This window comes from Tamandua tetradactyla, chromosome 1 (genome assembly GCF_023851605.1).
Source record: "Tamandua tetradactyla isolate mTamTet1 chromosome 1, mTamTet1.pri, whole genome shotgun sequence".
NCBI classification, from domain to species: Eukaryota; Metazoa; Chordata; class Mammalia; order Pilosa; family Myrmecophagidae; genus Tamandua; species Tamandua tetradactyla.
The window spans coordinates 78519106-78539795 of record NC_135327.1 but is presented as its reverse complement, the minus strand read 5'-3'; the positions used below and the strand labels follow the sequence as shown (position 1 = coordinate 78539795).

General features: G+C 35.5%; 1 protein-coding gene across 1 annotated transcript in view; it reads left to right on the top strand.

Annotated features, from left to right (window-relative positions):
* The window catches only part of STK17A (serine/threonine kinase 17a), a 31192-nt gene extending 13741 nt beyond the window's left edge, over positions 1-17451 (top strand). The window contains exons 3-7 of the mRNA XM_077119357.1: positions 838-982; positions 12785-12911; positions 15927-15975; positions 16069-16248; positions 16788-17451. Of these exons, the coding sequence (XP_076975472.1) occupies positions 838-982; positions 12785-12911; positions 15927-15975; positions 16069-16248; positions 16788-17112 (826 nt within the window). The 3' untranslated portion in view covers positions 17113-17451. The remainder of the gene's footprint in view (positions 1-837; positions 983-12784; positions 12912-15926; positions 15976-16068; positions 16249-16787) is intronic.
* The last annotated feature ends 3239 nt before the right edge of the window (positions 17452-20690 follow it).

The following is a 20690-nucleotide window of genomic DNA, read 5'->3' as shown; positions in this document are numbered from 1 at the left end:
AAAATTTTAAATGCACATACCATTTAGTCTAGCAGTCTCATTGCAGGTATCTGTCCTTGAGAATGACTGACACATGAACAAACAGTAACATGAATATCATGTTTATACAAACAGTATAAACAGCATTGGGATTTAAACCAAATGTCCTTCAAAGGAGAATGGTTGAATAAACTATGGTATATCTTTTCACTGGGATACTGTACAAGAGTTCAAAAATAATGAGGATGGTGGATAGACAGATATGAAATGATCATGGAAAGACTCTAAGTAGGAAAAAATATTGTAAAATAGTACAAATCATATGTTATCATTTATGTTTTGAAAAAATCCTTACACGAATATTTTATATGCATGTAAATATAAAGAAAAGACTTTAGAAGGATGTAGTATATATATCCAAGGAATAAAAGGGCTTACCTCTAAAAGGGGTACAAGGACTGGGGAAAAGGTCTTTAGTGGAGGGCTTTTGTTTTTTGTTTTTTTTTTTACAAAAAAGTTTTTTGTGTGTATTTTATAACCAAAAATTCTTAAAGAACTTTTGCTTGAAAGTGTTTCTCATACATTTTGTCATTAAGCTTAATTCTTGAAGTTGTTAAGCTGATATTTTATGTAACTTTGGAATGCTCTTAGCTCATATTGGAGACTGTGGGAGGGAAGGATGAAAAGAATAATTAACAAATGAATGAGTGAATGAATTTAGTCATGTAGATGGACTGAAAGTTTACACAGACTCTAATTATAGTCTATTTATTTATATAAAAATATTTAATGTGTATAAATATTAAGAAAAGATAAAGCTAAATTTTTAAAATTTATTGCTCTTATTTCATCCTCTAGTGCTGCAGGAGGCGAAATCTTTGACCAGTGTGTTGCAGACAGGGAAGAAGCCTTTAAAGAGAAAGATGTTCAGAGGCTCATGAGGCAGATTTTAGAAGGCGTTTGCTTTTTACATGCTCATGATGTAGTTCATCTTGATTTGAAGGTAAGATCTGATTACCGTTTTGAGAATGCTAGAAAGTGACACTCCACATGTAAAATATTTGTGATTTGTTTCAGACATCTATCAGGTTTGCATGTTTTATTATAGGTAACAAGAATATGAAGTGAGACTTGACTCTCTTTTAACCAATTAATTTTATCAAAGATAATGTGCATGTTTTATGCATAAAAAATAAATAATAGTTCAATGCCAAAAACAAAAATGGAGCTCAGAATATTGCTAGGGTAGGTGAAGGCTTCCTGGAAGAGATAGGACTTCAGTGAGACCATTAAAAAGTAAGGATTTGGGGGTCACGGGCCACAGTGGCTCACACCAGAGTTTGATTTCTGATGCCTGCCATGCAAAAAAAAAAAATATTGGGTAGGTAGAGAAGAATAGGAGAAAATTACTTCACAAAAGGTAGGAAAACTTGTGGTAGGAGAAATGAAATGAAATAGTTTCTCTGAAATTGAGAGATCAGATAGGAGATACTGAAAGTTGAGAAAAGGTCAGAGTCCCAGGGTTTCAAATGTCATGCAGAGATGTTTGAATTTAATTTTGTTATAGTAACCAGTTATAGATGCTTTTTGAGCAAGGAAGATTTGAAAAGCAGGGCTACAGGAAATTATGCAGGCAGCAGTATATAGAATAAATTAGAGAATGAGAAAGATTAGAGGCAGGTAGAATTCTAATTTAAAATTGTTGAAGAAAGGAAGGGAAAAAAGAAAACACAAAGAGCAATATATCCATTAAGACCCTTTCACGTAATCAGAAGTGAAACCTTGATTAAGCAAAAAAGGAAATTTATTCACCAGAAAGTCCCAGGGATAGGTCAGTTATGGCAGATTTTCAAAAAGTAATAATCAGTGTTCCTTTAACTACTAGTACTTGGTTTGTCTCCAGCCCTTAGCTCTGCCTTCACAAAATGATAGAGAAATGGTTGGTAAGATGCATGCTGCTGTTTCAGCCTCACATCTGCCCAGAGGTTCAGCTGGAAAGAGCCAGATCTGTTTACTAGGTCTTTCAAAATTCCTGAGATTCACTCTGATTAAGCCAGCTTAGATCAACCTGAATTCATTACTTTGCTGGGAGTGGGTGTGGGGGTCGGACTTGACCCCCATCCCTTTCCACCATCCTTCTACCCCTTCCCATCCTCCCCCACCTGGTCTTTCACGTGAACTGAGAGTAGAAAGGGTGGATTCCTAAACCGATTCTATTATTAAAAGAATAGAAAATGGATGTTTGGAGACATACAGTAAATGTCCACTGTGAGTATTCTTGTGTTCTTTAGCATAAATATTCTTGGTCTGTTCCTTCAGCATCTGTGGTGGAAAAGATTCTTGCTGGTTCTCTGATGGTTGCTTTCATGTCAAGTGCATATGGGGCTGTGGGGAAAACATAAAACACAGTTACTGCCACGGCTCCTAATGTTGATTCCGCTTAGAAAGATAGCCTAAGTCCATGGAAATGGAATTTAGGAAGGAAGGTGACCTGAGACGGCTGAAACCCTGAACCAAAAAAAGGCTTTCTTATCCTGAAATTCTGCAACCTCATGTCATGCCACATCATCTACTGATATACTTTCACCCCACTGCAGTAGACAAAGGAGATGCTTTATGGCACTGGTTCTCAAACTTTGGTGTGCATGAGAATCACCTGGAAGGGCTGTTAAAACAGATTGCTAGGCCCCAAACCCAAAGTTTCTGATTCAGGATAGGGCCTAAGAATTTGCATTTGTATCAGGTTGTCAGGTGATGCTGATACTGTGGGTCCAGGGACTATACTTTGAGAAGTGCTGTATGGCACACTCTATATAACATCTTAGGTATCTGTATTGTATGAATAATAGTTATTAGTTGTTATTGCATGAAGGAACACTCTCAAGGAAGGGTATACAGTGTGTATAATCTGCCGGTTGACTTCTAAGGTAAACCTGATAATATTCCTTTAGAAATCAGGTGGAAGAATAATAATCAGTGTTACCTCAAATACTAGCTTCCTACAGAAAAAAACAGAGGAAACAAAGCAATTTGAAAGCGTTCTTTTTCTTTAAGATGCCAGTTTATTTTCATGTTATCTTTTCTCAAAGGTATTAATGTTTTTAACATTTTTTATTGTGAAATATAACATATATGCAAAAAAGCAATAAATTTCAAGGAGCATTTTTACAAGTAATTATAGAATAGATTTCAAAGTTTGGTATGGGTTACAGTTCTCCAATTTCAGAATTTTCCTTCTAGCTATTCCAAGACACTGGAACTAAAAAGAAATATCAATATAATGATTCAGTGACCATACTCATTTGTTAAATCCTAATATAACTCCTCCTTCTCAAAGATATTATTTTTAGCACAATGGCTAAAATGGACAGTACAGTACAGTAGCCACACTGTAGTTGCAGAGGCCTGCTTTGAAGGCACATGTGGACATGTGCACCACCCATATGTAGTCCCAGGATATTAATGCTGCAGTGGCCTTTGAGATCACTTAGCTAAAATCCTTCATAACATGGGTGAGACAATGAGGGCTTGGCTTTTTCTGTTTAGTCTTTCATATGTCCTCACAGTTTAAAGATCCTTGCTGCAAGAAATAACCGCCTGTGCTTGCCTTGGGAACACTGACAAGGAAAAGATGGTTTCTTCAGTCTAGACTTCAGCAGACTCATATTCCAGGAGGCCTCATTGAGTATTGCCCATGCAGAAGAATTCCTAAAGAAATGTTTATGCTCTAATATTTTTTATGTTTGGTTTTACACACTTAAATTTATAAAATCATATCTTTAGGGTGGGCCACGGTGGCTCAACAGGCAAGAATGCTTGCCTGCCATGCCAGAGGACCCAGATTCGATTCCCGGTACCTGCCCATGTTAAAAAAAAAAAATCATATCTTTGTTTTAGTTCTTATGATATTTTTCTAGTTTTATGATGTAACAAGGATCTCCAGGAACAGAACCCAGTTTAAATAATGTTGCACCTATAGGAAATGAGCTTTCAACTTATGACCATTATTAAGCAACTAAGTAGCAAGTCAGACAGGTTGCCCATGCTGTGTGTCATGCATCTTTGATGTTAACTCGAAAGCAGTCAAAGGTGAACATTAAATTCTTGAATACCAGGTTCAGCTGTGTGTTTACAAGGAAATTACATCCTTTCTCCATAATACACTCAGTATAAATCATATTCCTTTCTCCCCAGTACAGTTGATATAGAACTCCTTCCAGGTTCACTAAAGGTCTTGATAGTGGTGATGAAGATAATGGGCCTTTGATTGTTGGAAATTGGACTCTTTCTCTTTCTAGAACCAGAGGAATTGAGAGACAAAGTGGCCTGAAGAGTTCTCGGCCTTTCTTCTGCCCTCACACAATCCTAGTGTGCAGTCACAGTGTTTCTAAGGGAACTGCTGCAGAGGAAAGACTGAGATGGGTTGGTGGGGAGCAGCATTGCAGGTGGGAATGACTCCTACCAAAAGCTCATTTTCTCTTGGCTTCTTAGAATCTGTATAGAGTTCATGTCTTATACTTGCTTATAGCTGTCTGTCCAGTGAGAATCTATGCTTACAATGTTGACTCTCAGTCTCTGTAAGATTTTTATCTATAAAAAAAAGCTATAAAAAAGATTATTTCCCCCATTACATCAAAGCTAAATGTATCATCCTGTGTTTTAATTGTGTGAAAATGGACAACTCCAATAAATATGGGAATTTTGAATTAATAGATTGTTTAAACCCCATTCTGGTTAAAATGGGAAATTCCTGGCCCAGGAAAGATGGTCTAAGTTAGAAGAACTATTATAATTACCTCATAAAAATAGATAATTGACTTGATGGGAAATACATTAGTCAGCTTGAAGTTAGACCCTGAATGATTAGTTTGTCAAACACTGCTTCACTGGAAACTATCTTAAATTGAGTGTGGGAAATTCTTTGAGGAGTAACAGATGCAGATCTAGAATTATTATTAAGTCCATAAAAATAAAGAAAAAGACAGTAAACTTTTGTGATTAAAGGGAAAGCCATTTGTTTACATGTAAAACATTGCAAGACTAATATATCTGAAGAAAAGCAACTCTAGTAATAGGACAAAACTAAAATTCCCCAAAGACTCAGTAATTTGGTGAATTAGTCATTCAATTAAGTGGCCTGCTTTTATCAGTCAAGGGAAGGACTGACCAAAAAATTGTACAAGGAAATTCAGTCTTAAAATCCGATGTTCTTGGGGTGTGAGAGTAGTTCAGTGGTAGAATTCTTGCCTGCCATGCAGGAGACCTGGGTTAGATTCCCGGCCCATGCACTTCCCCCCCAAACAAACAAACAAACGAAAATTCAACAAATGGCGCTGCAGTATTGGGACACTCACAAGGGGGAATGGTAAAAAGTAGAGCAGTCTAGGGACTAGAAGCTGGGTCTTTACCATTTGAAATTTGAATTGAATCACAAGAGTTCAAGCATCAGTATATTATTTTAAAGTAGAGATAACAAAAATATTTCCAGAGGCCCCCAAATTAATTTAGATAGGATTATTAATCTATTTCTCTATTCTAAACTAGGCTCTAATAAATAATAAGATAATTTAATTGAACTTTCATTGCCTGATAAAATGTTCCTTAAAATCTTGTCTGTCATACTGTGAAGTCTTATAAGCTGATTAACCTCAACTTTACAATGATCTTAGTGATGGTTCAGTAGATGTTAAATGGATTATATACAAAGGTGAAGATAACAAGATAAGTAAATGATTCCCCAGGAAGAAGGGAAATCGGGCTTTAGAAATACAGCGATTGTCTATTTAAGGACTGTCCACAGATTTCCTGTTCATTCCACTGTCATCACAGTCTCCACTGACTTTGCGTCTTTCTCTCACCACCTGAGGTTCGTGTGTTTTACATAGAATTAGGTGTTGTGTGCCACTGCTTTTTCTTGAACTTGATTTCTTAGGTGGTTTATACAAACTGTACCTTCTGAGGTACATCTCTTTGTTTTCAGTACATATATTTCAGCTTATTAGAAGTCATCATCAAAGAATTGGCAGAGATAACAATTCTGTTTTATACATACATTTTATTTAAAGAAGTGAATTCTGTTTTTTAAAAAATAACTGTGGTCAGAACAGGACACAGTTGATAATACCTCAGAACAATTACAGTGAAATTCCATGTAACAGCTATGATTTTATGAGAAATGTTTTTCTAGCAGCCTCTCTCTCAACTATTTAACTTCATTTTCAGAAAGCTTTACTTTAGTAGATCATGGTAGCATATAACTGGACTTAGATTTCTAATATAGTAAAACTTTAATAATTTGAACCCCACTGATTTGGAATTGATGGCATTACCATCAAACCAATTAGTCTTTGTATGGCAGCTAATCATCTCCCTGGGAATGTAAAGTGTAAACTAAATTTAAGGGAAAACACTTAAACTATTTTGAGGGAATAAGTGGTATTTAAGAACACTCACAGAATGTATGTGTTATACTAATCACATGACTCTCAAGGTGAAGATTTCCACTTAGCAATACTGGGCTTGGGATTTTATCTACACTGAAAAGGACAAACCATATTCAGTGATGAATATCTCTCACTCAGTCAAACTCCTCCCATCTAATTTGTTTGAGTAATATTTTATGTATTTAGTTTAATTAGTGAAATGAAAGTTGCTTTGAGAAGTCTGGCTATTCATAGCCATCATGCTATATAGGTTGTTTCTGAAGAAATAGCTAGAAGCTAATTCAGTAAAGAGATATGACTTTACAAATTCTTGAAGGAAGAAATGTGTTCTACTACTCATTAGTAAGTTGAGCATCCTCAGTCAGTACTTTTTTTTTTTTTTTGGTTTTGGCTTTGGTATTTGTAAAAACTTAGCATGCTTCTGCAATCCCAGCTTCTGTAAGGACAGCAATTTGTTAATTTGTTGTTTTCGTTTTTTGTTCTGTTTTACGTAAGTTTTTACAGTAGCCAGAACTTTCTATGATTAAACACAAGTTTTTGCACAAAATTACAGATTACATCAAACCATGATACAAAGTTGTTTTTCCTATAGACAGGAAGTCTTAGCTTGTTTTTATAAATATGTTTCCAAACTGAATTATCATTCTGTAATTGCATAGTCGTAATAAATTGGGACATTGTGGAAAAGATGCTAAGAATTCCTTGACTTTTCTTGGGATATCATTTGAATCTTTTTTTTTGCTTCCCCAGTTGAAGAGTTTAAAAGTGTACTGTCCAATAGCTACATGCTACTGAGCACTTGAAATGTGTCTAGTCTGAATTGAAATATGCTTTAAGTGTGAAATCCTTACTGGATTTCAAAGACTTAGTACAGGAAAAAAGATCATAAAAGATTTCAGTAATTTTATATATTGATTACTTGTTGAAGAATAATATTTTGGATATGATGGGTTAAATAAATATTTCATTAAAATTAATTTCACCTATTTCTTTTTACCTTTTATAATATGGCTACTAGACCATTTAAAATTACCTATTTGGCTCACATTTACATTTCTCTTGGATAACTGGTTTAGATGGTATCATCTCCTTCATAACTCTCGTTCTCTTCTGCTAAAATGTAGTCATCAGCCACAATTCATCTTGACGATTTCTCTCCTTACCATTTATTCTTTCCTTGGGTAACTTCCATGGTTTTAGTCTTCCCCAGACTTGCATTCTCTCGATAGTGAATTTCCAGCTGTCTATTGAATGTCTCCGCCTGGATGTCCTTCAGGCACCGCAGATTCTAGGGATCCAAAATTGAACCAATTATCCTCTCTTGCTGATCTGGCTATATCAGTCAGTGAATGACATAAGCATCTCATTCTTCCTACTCCTACACATAATCAGTCACAATGGTCTGTGGATTTTCCCATTGTAATTTGTGAAATTTCTTCCTTTTTTTTTTTTCATTTCATGCTTCATCATTTCTCCCTCCCTCACTTTCCTCACCCAGCTCCAGACTTAAAACAAGGATAAAGCCATCTTCTTTAGAAGGATATTTCTGGCCATATTACCTATATTTGCTAACTTACACATCATGACATGCACGGCTCACCTGAATACTTTGGCATGTGCCCTTTACTTTCCCTGGAATCTCTTTTTCTTTGCCTCCCCTCTGGCCTTCCTTCTCCCATTAACCTCAGAAGGACTTAAAAGCCCTGTGATTCCTGTCCCTTCCCCCACCATTTCCTTTCCAAACTCCTGTCCTACTCTCACCCTTTTCCGTTTTGGTATTCTCCAACTGGACTAAACTTCTAGTACTTTCTTCCACTGGCAGCTTGTCCTTACCTCAAGGGCTTTTATACTTGTTCTTTTCTCTGCCCAGAGTGCTTCCTGTATACACTGCCAACAACATATGCTGCCACCACTGGCTGATTCTTAATATTGTTCTCTCCTCAAATGTTGCTTTCTCAGAAGAGCTTTCCTTGACTACCATATATAAAATAGTACACACATGCACACCCAGAAGGCACTCTCTCATCCTTTACCCTGCTCTCATTCTCCTCAGAACTTAAAACTATGTTAACTTATGTCGTTTATTTGTCCTTCAATTCCCATTAGAATGTAAGGCTCCACAAAAACAAGGAACTCATGTTTTGTATCTGGTATTTCCCCAGGGCATAGCTCAGTAAGCAATCAATAAAAATTTTTTGGATAAATGATGAAACACTTTTTATCCTTCAAGTTCTGCTCACATATCTCCTTTTTAATTCTCCAATGCAGCACTAACCCCCCTCATTTACTGCCTTAACACTTTGTATATACTGTTACCAAAGCACTTGTAACACAGAACATAGTTGAGGCTCACAGGTCTGTTTTGTCTTCTCATTGTCTCTTTGACAGTAGGAACTTAATACTCATATTTATAGTACCATCATTCCTGACGTATGAAATTTACATTTATTTCATAGTCACATTTCTTCCATTCAGTCACTTAGCAGATATGAATGTGTGCTTCTGTGTGTCAGGCACTGGTCATTGAGTATTAGAATGATCAGTGCTGGGTCTCAGTCCTCATAAAGCTTTGTAGTACTTTACATTTTTTGAAATAGTTATACTCTCCCTCACTGTCATCCTAGGGCTTCTCACCTGATTGACACTAGGCAAAGAAGAATAGAAAAAAAAAACATATTTTAGGCAGGGAAAACAGAAAAAAAAGTATATTCTAGGCAGGAAAATACTATATACAAGCTTCTAGTTGTGAAAGAGAACATGGCAAGTATGAGAAAATGAAAGACAGTTAGTAAGGGTCAGTTTCACTGAGCAAGAGGGAACAAATGGTATATGGTGAATCTGGAGGGCTAGACAGGAGCTAGACCTGGTGGAGTTTAGTGTATACCACATTGAGGAATTTGATGTTATTGTAAAGCAGTGGGAAGCCATGGAATGGTTTAGGCAAGGGGATAATAGATCAGGTTTATATAATAATATGAAAGATCTTTCTAGCAGTAGTATGGGCAAAATACTGGGAAACCATTTAAGAGGCTGTCATAATTGAGCAAGAAATAAGGGTAGCTTAAATTAGTAATTCCATAGATGGAAAGTAGATTATTTATAAATACTAAGAATTTAGGATTTAAAATCAACAGGATATTGTGACACATTAGCTAAATGGCGGAGTTGGGGAAGGAAGAGGAATGGCAAAGACGATTCTTAGAGTCCTACGGATGGTAGTATCATACACTGAGATGTCTATCATTGGAATATGGAGAGTCTGATCTGGGAGGGAAAATATGAGTCTGTTTTTGGTCATGTTGAATTTGAGGTGCCTTTGAGACATAAAAGAGGAGATATTAGGTAAGTAGCTGTTGAAGAGGTCTGGAGTTCTGAGAAGATATCTGAGTCAGAAATAAAAATTGGTGAGTCATAAGATATAGACAGTAATTAAGCCTTGGGTGTGGATAGATCGAGCTTGGTAGGAATGTAGCGTATGAAAAGAAACGTGCTTTAGGAATTGAACCAGGAGGAATACAATGCTTAATGGGCCAAGTAAAGGAAGATGAACCAACAAAGGAGACAAAAGAAGCATCTAGTTAGTTAGGAAGGGTTTGTCATGGAAACCAAGACAAAAAAAGGATCTATAGACAAGGAGGGAGGTGTTAACAATTTTAAGCCCTGTTAAAATAGCAGTCAGACAGAAATCCTAGAATGAGCTGGGACTCAGCATCAACGGATTGAGAAAACCTTCTCCACCAAAAGGGGGAAGAGCGAAATGAGACAAAATTAAGTGTCAGTGGCTGAGAGATTCCAAACAGAGTCAAGAGGTTATCCTGGAGGTTATTCTTACACATTACATAGATATCACCTTGTTAGTCAAGATGTAATGGAGAGGCTGGAGGAAGTGCCTGAAAATGTAGAGCTGTGTTTCAGTAGCCATGTTTCTTGAAGATGATTGTATAATGATATAGCTTTCACTATGTGACTGTATGATTGTGAAAACCTTGTGTCTGATACTCCTTTTATCTACCTTATCACCAGGCGAGTAACACATATGGCATAAAAATAAATAATAGGGGGATCAAATATTAAGTTAAATTTAATAGATTGAAATGCTAGTGACCAATAAAAGGGAGGGGTAAGGGGTATAGTATGTATGAATTTTTTTCTGTTGTCTTTTTATTTCTTTTTCTGAATTGATGCAAATGTTCTAAGATATGATCATGATGATGAATATGCAACTATGTGATCATATTGTGAATTACTGATTATATATGTAGAACAGAATGATCATATGTTAAGAATGTTTGTGTCTGTTTGTCATTATATTTTTTTAAAAATATCAATTTAAAAAAATAGCAGTCAGAAAAGACCATTGAAAAATTCGTTGGATATTAGCAACTCGACCACGTTGTTCTTACTGTGTGCTGTTATAGGAGGATGAAAGGACAGAAATCACACCTGGAGTGTTAAGTGTGAGTGGATGGAGAGGAAATGTAAACATTTGATTATATAGTTCTAGGGAACCACAGTGTGGTAGAGGAGACACAAAATAAATAGCTTGCAAGCCTGTAGGATGTTTGCTTTGTACAAGGTACTGTGGAGTCGAGGGTCACCACAGAGATCTCCTTGGAAGGAGAGGTGTTCAGAGTGGGTTTCATGGAGTCTGTACTTTGCTGAGATCCACCATGCATACAGTGAATGATGAAGATAAATTTGTCTGGTAAAGAAAGGATAGGGCTTTCTGAGCAGAGTCGCTGCATGTATAGTGGCGTAAGTTTTGAGAGTGTGTATCATTTACGGTTTATAAAATAATTTGAAACACAGATTGTTTTAGGAGCAGTGAGAAAGGAGAGTAATCTTTATAAAGAGGCCAGGGCCAGGTAATTAAAATATTGTAGTACCAATGCTTCTCATCTTATCTTTGGAAATATTCTTAATGGCAGCAGACAGTAAGTACAGACCCTTTCTGAGGCAAATAAATCTTTATTTCATATAATATTTTATTTGAAAATTAATAATTTTACATTCTCATCCAAAATATATCTGCTTGGTATTTTATGTAAAAATGTCTTAAGTTACTTTCAACTGGATAGAAATGATCCCAGGCCTTTCAGCCTCATAAATCATTGAATCCATGGCTTTAAGTAGCCCTTGCACACTACTATGTACAGATTTTTTCCCCCTTCCTCATATGACAATGTGTCTGCTGGTGGTGAGGAACAGGCCAAAGAAGAGTCACATTATGGGAAGATTATTACATTGTACGGTGGCAGATGAGTTGAAAATGGCAAAAACTAGAGACAGGAGGCTATAGTACTAGTCCAGGAAAGAGATAAGCAAAGTCCAATTTTAAGCAATAGAGATAGAGAGGAGGGGATATTGAGATTTAGGAAATTCAATTGACAGTGTTAGTATCTTCACTAGATGTGAAAATGTAGAAGACAAAGCATTTTAGAATGATTCCCCTGTTTGGTTTGGGCATTGGGATTAGGAATATAAAAGAGATGTATTTTCCTGGGGTTGGGGGAAGTACCTCTGCCAGAGATGTTACTGAATTGAAAACCTATCACACAGTGGGGAGTTGAGGTGTATTACATCCAGCCAAATGAAAATACTTGGTTTTAATAGGGTATATGAGTCTGGAGAGGGTTTAGGTTAGAAGTCATCAGCATTTAAGTGGCACTTGAAGTTTTGAGAGAGGTAAAAGAGCTCAAAATTAGAATGTTAAGAGAAGAGGGCCAACCAGAGAGAGAGAGATCTTGGGCAATACCAGAGGAAGAGATCCAAAAGGAAGAAAACAAAAGGAGGAATTTTAAGAATACAAGAATGGTTAACAGTGCCAAATGCTTTAGAAATCTTTGCTTGCAAAATAGCGGGAGAAAGATATCCACTGGTTTGTTGGGTCATTGGTTGTTGGAAATTATTGATGACCTTAATGAGGGCACATCCAGTAGAAGGGGCAAAGCCCATATTTAACTGGATTGAGAAGTGATAGCAAGTGTAGATAAGCCTGTTTCCAAGGATCTGAGCTTTGAAGGAATATCAGGGAGTAGGTGTGCTGGCTCAAAAGAAATGCAGAGTCATAGGAGTTTTATACACATACAGATGGTTTGGTTTGGGTTTTAGGATAGGAATGTAAACATATATATATGCTGAGGAGTAGTTAGTATAGGGGATGAGTTTGAAAAATACAATGAGTAAAAGACCTGGTACCTTATACACAGCAAGTACCTATTTAATGAATGTCTATTACTGCTAAATTTCTCAATCTTTTTGGATTCTTCACAGATGAAATGTGTTTTATGGACCATGTGTTTTGTATTCTTGGTCATGATTTTCATTATTTTTTTGGGGGGGGTGGGATATTATCTTTTTAGCCGCAGAATATTTTGCTGACAAGTGGCTCTCCATTGGGTGACATTAAAATAGTTGATTTTGGCCTTTCAAGAATAATGAAGAACAGTGAAGAGCTCAGAGAAATTATGGGAACTCCTGAATATGTGGGTAAGTATTTATAAGAAATGGATAGTTTTATATCTAGGGTCAGGAATCACCTTCCAATTAGGTAACTCACGTATGGTGTGAGTAATAGTAGTGTCTGACATCTGGTTAGACTGAAATTCTACCACTGTAGATTCATTTCTTTGGATTAAATGTAAGCATGGAATACTTCCAAGGATAAGATACCCAGTTGGTGATCTCTTTCCTTAAAGTCTATGCAAATTTGAAGGAATTACTTCTGAAAGAAATAGGAGAGAATTTTCTTAATAAAGTAGGACATCCACATTACCTGAGGGTGGAAGAAAGAAGTTCAAGTTGGTAATAAACATTGTTAAAGGAACTGCAAGCAGTGCTATTCAGGGCATTCGGTTGGACTGATACAAAGCTGAGGGTTTCTGAAGAAGGCGGAGTATGATTTAGACATTGAAGAGAGCAGCTGAAGCAATGCACCATGTAAACTAAGACTTTTATGATACATTGGGAGAGAAATAGGGATTTGAAGGGTTTGTGGTCTCAGTGAGGTGAAGAAAGCATATGTAGTAGAGTAAGGTAGTAAAATAATTTTGAGATTGGGACCAGAGATTGTAATATTAGCATTTAAAATTTCAGAGGTGAAACAATTCTTTATAATTATGAAGCCCAGGATGTAACTGTGGAAGGGAAGCTCTTAGATCAGGTGGTTCTGAAGCTCCGATGCTAGGCTGGATGGGTCATGGACATAGTGGTGAAGTGACCCAGGGTGATGGTAGGCCTTGGTGTGGAGAAGGATGGCCTCGGTGTCAGTAGATGACAGCTACTGTAGCCTGGTCTTGAAGGAAGGAGAGTCTTTGTCTGCAGGTGGAGGTGTGAAGTGGGTGGACTGGCAGTCCCCTTTCTAGAGGGCCTTTGGGCATGGGACCCCTCTCATTTCACAGAGGAGGTGAAAGGAGTACTCTTTGAAGAAGCTGAGGATATTGGGAATTGATTGACAAGGAAAAGAAGGTTCCAGAGGTCACAGAGAGATAGGAGTGTAGTTGAGGCATAGGAAAGCATGAAGCTATATGGCAATGAAAGTATAAAATCTAATTCAAAGTTTTAAAGTTCTACAGTTTCAAATAGATTCTTAACTAATTGGGTAATAAAAGTTGTCACAGGGAGAAAAACAAGCTGCAGAAATGTTATGTGCTTTTTTATGTACTAGAATATATAATTTTCGGTATGCTGAAAGATATGCATTATGACCACTGTGTAAGTTATAGAAATGTAACTTAACAGTGTTTCTTTAGGGAAAATGGTAGCCCAAATATTTTAACCAATTTATAATGGGTAGCACTGCAAGCTAGAATACAGGAGACTACAGGATGAAGAGCAAGAGCTTAACTACCAAAATGTCTTTACCCTGAATGAGTTGTTTTTAAATGCTTTCTCTTCTTTGGTAAATTCTGATTTTTTTACCAAGAGTATTTTTCCCCCTAAAACAGAGCTGTCTTTATTATATAGTAGTACTGGCTCAATCCAAAAAAAAACCTAAAATTAATTCAGAAGTATATAAAACAGAAAACCAAAGGGACATTCCTCTCTCTTTCCCTGGCCTACCTTTTAGTAGGTAAGTTTATACCTTCCACATCCTTTTTATATACACATGGCTGCCTGGGTTGAGTTATGGTTCCATACTTCCTAGCTAGGCGAACTTGGTACCTAAATGTCTTTATACCTGTTTCCTCTGTCTGTAAAGTAGGACTAGTAATGCTTATCTACCTCTTAAGGAATTGTAAGGATTACTTTGGATTTGCTATATATAAAGCTCTTAAAAGTAATCAGCAGAGTAAGCATTCAAAAAAAGAAACTATTGTTTTTATTCTCTTCCCCTCTCGCCCATCATCCTTTGCTCTCTGGTCTCCATTTTATTTTCACCCTTCCAATAATTTGGAAGCTGTGCATTTCATTTTAATTTCCTATTACTTTATTTTTTAAAAAATTTGCATAACCGCTGTTTCTCAACTTAACAGTTTCAGAAATCAAAGTTGAGAAAATTAGCATGTCTAACATTTCCTCCTTGTCTTCTCTTCCTGACCTTACGGGTTTCACCCCAGATCAATAATGGATATATGATTTTGAATGTTTGTTTTTTTCTAGAATTAAAACATTTTATTCTGTTTTTTAATTGTAATCATCACTGTTTTATTTAATCTTTGGACCTATTTTTAAATGTATTCAGTCTTTTCATATCCTAGCCTACCTACTTTTGGGAAGTCTTTTGGTTGACTGGATTATATCAGGGACTAATTTTTCTTTTCAAGGAGGGTTTTTGTATTTCTCCTGAGTCCTTGCACATTTGAGAATGTCTTTTTATTGGCTTTATGCGTGGCAACAATTTAGTTAAGTATTTAAAAATGCATTTTATTTTTCTCAAAACTCTGTAGATGCAGCTCCATTGCCTTTGAGTGTGATACATTTCATCTGAGGAGGCTTGATTTTTTTTAAAACTTTGCTGACCGAATTTTTGTTAATGGGTAGATGTTTTAAAAGTTCATTCTAGCTGCAACATAGATCACAGGGGTGGAACGAGCAGCCCCTAAACATGCTACTGCAGTTGTGCCGGTGGGAGGGAAAAGTGCTGTGGGCTAGGGTGGGGGGGCAGTGGGGAAGAAGAATAGTGATTAGTTTTGAGAAAGATTTAAAAGATATATTCTGTTAGATCTAATGCTTGATTGGATAGAAGGGGAAGGTATCAAAAAGTCTTTTTATATTGTAATGTTTATCCTTAAACATTTTTTAAATAACCAGAGCTCAACAATAGAGTGTGCTGGTGTGAAAAGTAAAAAAGTTAGTTACAGACATATGGTTAGACTTTACGGTAATTCATGTTAATCCAATTTATGTTCATTCGTGTATTTATTTAGGCACACATTTTGATAGTGTCTCATAATTACTGGTGTTTAATTTTTTTTTAACCTAAGAGAAAATTAGGATTTTTTTTCTAAACCAAATGTTTTTTGATTGGTTTTTTGTTGTTGTTGTTTGTTTTTTTTTTACTAGCTCCTGAAATTCTTAATTATGATCCTATCAGCATGGCAACAGATATGTGGTAAGCTATTTGGGAAAAAGTAATCAAATTAGTTTCATAAAATTAATATAACACTACACACTAATTTTTTTTTTAATTTTCTTTCTGATTTAGGAGCATTGGAGTGCTAACATATGTTATGCTAACAGGGCTATCACCCTTCTTAGGCAATAATAAACAAGAAACATTCTTGAATATCTCACAGATGAATTTAAGTTTTTCTGAGGAAGAATTTGATGTTGTGTCCGAGCCAGCTATTGATTTCATCAAGTCACTTTTAGTTAAGAAACCTGAGTAAGTGTTTTTAATGTTGATCTTTGTCAGTTTTTGAGTGATCTGCTCCAGACAAAAACAATTTAAAACAATTAAAAAACTGAAACATCAAACTGAAGACATGAAAGTGTAGACATAAAACCAGATGAAATCCTTAATTAAATATATCTGTTGAAAGAAAAGATGAAATATGAACTCCACCTGTGTATAAAGGATTTAAAAGTTAATTAACAAAATTAGCATAATTGCAAATGTATCGTATTGTGAATAGGACTCATAATTCATGGTTAGTAGAATTGATAACAAAATGACAGCTGATCCCTAACAGATATTTTCTGTCTGTTTTTGGATTTTCAAAAGGGGTTTTCAGAGATACCTTACTTAAAATATATATTTTTAACATTGTGGCAATTTATGTGCAAATGTCAAAGCCTTCCAGTTTTATTTGGGAAAAGATTTTTGCCAATTGTTCATACTTTCCAAAAAAAAAAAAATACAGTATCTTATACTCTTAATTTTTCACTAGTTTTAACTATGTATAAATGTATATTTTTATACAGAGATCGAGCCACTGCTGAAGAATGCCTAAAACATCCCTGGTTGACACAAAGTAGTATTCAAGATCCTTCTTTCATGGTGAAAGGTGCCTTAGAAGAAGCAAATGCCCTCCAAGAAGGTGACTTCGTGCCTGAAATTAGTTCAGATACTGAGAAATCAGAAACAGAGGAATCAGTTGTAACAGAGGAGTTAATTGTCGTTACTTCATATACTTTAGGACAATGCAGACAGACTGAAAAAGAGAAAACGGAGCAAAAGGCAATTTCCAAACGATTTAAATTTGAGGAGCCTTTGCTACAAGAAATTCCAGGAGAATTTATCTACTGAGCATTATTTCCCTTGAGAACTTTAAGATTTCTACATTGAAGCTGTTAATATTATTTATGGATCTGTGGTCAAATAATACATGTACTGAAAGTGGATAACCAGGTATCACTGATAGACTAAAATGACTTTGTCAAACTTAGAGCTATAGGTGAATGTAGCCAGATTTATAAAGTGCCAACCAGGCAGTTTAACAGGTAAAGTTATCTGTTTCAATGTTATTTTTAAGAAGGGAGATGTTGCATCTTTTCATTCTACATCCTGTTTCTCCAGAATGAGAATTTGTGTGCAAAGATGTTTGTTTTCAATTTCTTTAAAAATCCAGTAAAAGTGCCAAAATTACATCTTTGTAAATCTATTTTGCATTATTTATGTATCTTTATCTGCATATATATATGTTGATATCTTTACTAAAATTGATACTTTGGGATTTTTTTTTAAAGATTTTAATTTGAATTGAAGTGTTCCAAACTTCTGAGAACTAAAATAGCATCCCTTATTGTTTGATAATGCCTTATTTTGGGGTTTTATTACTGCTTTATATTGACTTGGCTTGGGTTCTATTGTCTGTTTTTGCCTAATACTTGTAACCTATCAGTGAATATACCTGGCTAATTTTTTCCCTCTGATGTCAATAATAAGAGAGGTGGTGATTTTTTACCTCTGAGATTATTCTGTTTTTCAAGATCATGGTTAAGCAATCTTATATTTAAGTTTTTCAGCCATTTCCCTCTTCGTGACATGTTCATCTTTCTGCTTCCGTTCACAGGCTGCACCGCTGCTACCTCCTTACCCCTCCTCCTGTATTTGAAACTTGATTTTGGTCACATGCAGGTGTCAGTGTGATCTGATCAATACTGTGGTTGCTTTGATCAGTGAAAAGACCCTGTTTTGTACCAAAATTAATAAAATACCTTAGAATGGGGGAAAAGATATAAAGTATATTCATTATTGCCACTGAGTTGCTACTATCGAGTTTCTTATCAGCCTGCAATCTATGTTAAGAAAAGTCATAAAATAACAAAATATTTCTACACCTTTACTTCATCCACAAATGCTTTGACATTGGACACTTTGTCATTAAGGAGGTACTTTGTCCCAAAAAGACAGAAATATACTCAACAGAGTTTAATTTGATTAGGATTGAACACTTGATTTTTGTCTAGGTCCCACATTGAACAGTCAGTTCCTTTAAAAAATTGGAAATGTAAAGTGTCTGATGCATAACTTAAAGTAACTAAAATCCTTCTCACCAAAAAAATTTGAGAGTGCTTTTTATCCTTTATTAGGCTCGGGGTTTCCCATACATGTTAATACAATTTGCCCCCTGGGGACTGGCCCTCCACACTATAGGCTCTGTACTGTGATACCATGACCAACTTAGACCTGTCCCTTCCTGGTCTGATTAGGGTGTCACACAATGTTTTCTCCCTAGTATGATTTTTAAATGTCAAAATAATGGTAATGGCAGCAACTAACGGCCTCCTTGGAAGTTTGTACAGTGTTCTGTGTTAGACACATACACACATGAACTGTAAGCCTCATGCAGCTCTGCCATGAGAGCCTTTCGGACCCTCAGAACTAACTGTTAATGTACCGATAGACCAGCCCCATCAGTTTGCTCTCCTTTTTCACTGAAGTAGCTTTATCTTAGAAACTAGCATTTCTAAACAAGTTATAGAAAAGGGAAAGGAAATTCTACCACAGTGGCAGAGTTTTCCATGAAAAGCAATGACTACAATATACCTGACTTAATATACCCTTAAAAGAGATAAAACACATTTTTAGGCCAATTTTTATGAAAAGCTCCCTGACCAAAAAAAGAAAAAGGGAGAGTGAGGAGGAAAAACAAATACTCAGTAATGAATGACATTTTTGTACTCAATGGATTTGTCAGGTTTTAAATTTGGAATCATTTGCAGAACATTTAGTCTTTTCCAAATCGCTTTATATATAATTAAGACATTTAATATAATTATTGCATATGTAACAAGACATGTTTTCTTTCAGCTAGCCAATTTGTAGTATGCTGCACATCAACTGCTTTTCTACCTTAAATTTCAAGTGGTACAGTCCTTTTTCAAGAAATCCTTCAGAATATACTTATTAAAGTTATATTGAAGTTTTTTTATTTATATGCTATAAACAGAACATGAAGATTTTTCATAATGTTAGACCAAATAAAATCTTTATATTAATGACTTGCCATTTAGCTCTATCTTATCTAAACCTGTTAAATGTTCATTTTTCTTATCTTTTATCACCAAGTTTACAAAGGAATAAAACAGTACTGTTGATTATTCATAGTTTAAACATCTGGTTTTAATCAAAATAAAATTCAACATTATAATATTTGAGTATGATGAGAATTTGTTTATGAAAGATGCAGAATATATGTGGTTTTAATCATTTAGGAAATTATTTTTTAATGTTTTGTGTTTTCACATGAAAAGTAGGAGAAATAGCCTTTTTATAGGTCTGATGCTAATTGTAATATCTCTTAAAACTTTTCCAACCAATCTCAGTTTGAGAAAAAAATTTATTAGAGAAAATGTTATAAAGATCGCTTAGGGAATGTTAGACGAGATGAATTCGTGGCCCTCAGTAATGTGCTGGGCAGAGGGGCTCAGACCATTGGAGGCCTAAACATATGTAGAAATAATAAACTTTGATCCATAGACAGCAGTATAGATAATCATATACTGGGACATCTGGTTAGCCAAAGTATCAACAAACTAATCCTAAATATATTATAAGCTCACTGTTGTAAAAATTTGAATTGAACTGATTAAATTCAAAATTGAACAGCTAATGTAGTCAAGATCATCTTCCACATTAGTACCATCAATTTCTTGCAGAATTTAAAGAGCCAAATTTAAAAACCTTCTCCAACAGTCTTAGTCTCAAACTAGTGTTTCGTTGTGATGGGAGGGCCCCAACCCCACCCCCCCTGCAGTGGATATAGTTTACATATAATAAAATGTACAGATCTAAATCATAGTCTTGTTCAGGCTTGACAAATGCATGCACTCTTTTAACCCATACTCCCGTCATGATGGACATTTCTATCAATCCAGAAAGTTCCCTTATGCCCCTTGCCAGTCATTCCCCTGCCTCTAGCTATCACAAATAGATTAGTTTTCCTTATTTTCACATTTATATAAATGGAATCATTCAGCATATACTTCTTGGTTTCTGGCTTCACCTCAACCTGATGTTCTTGAAATTCATCCATATTGCTTCTTGTGTCAGTAGTTTGTTCCTTATTATTATTGCTAAGCAGTATTCTGGTGTATGAATAGACCATGGTTGATCCTGTTGAGGGACTCTTAGGGGCTATTTCTATTTTTTGGCTCTTATGAATAAAACAGCTATTAATATTCTTACACAGATTTTTGTGGACATGTTTTCATTTTTCTTAAATAAAAATACCTAGGGGTAGAATTGCTGAGTCGTAGGCTCAGATGTATATTTAACTTTTTAAGAAACCGCCAAATAGTTTTCCAATCTGGTTGTACCATTTTGCTTTACATCCTTGCCAATATTTGGTGGTGTCCATCTTTTTCAGTTTAGCCATTCCA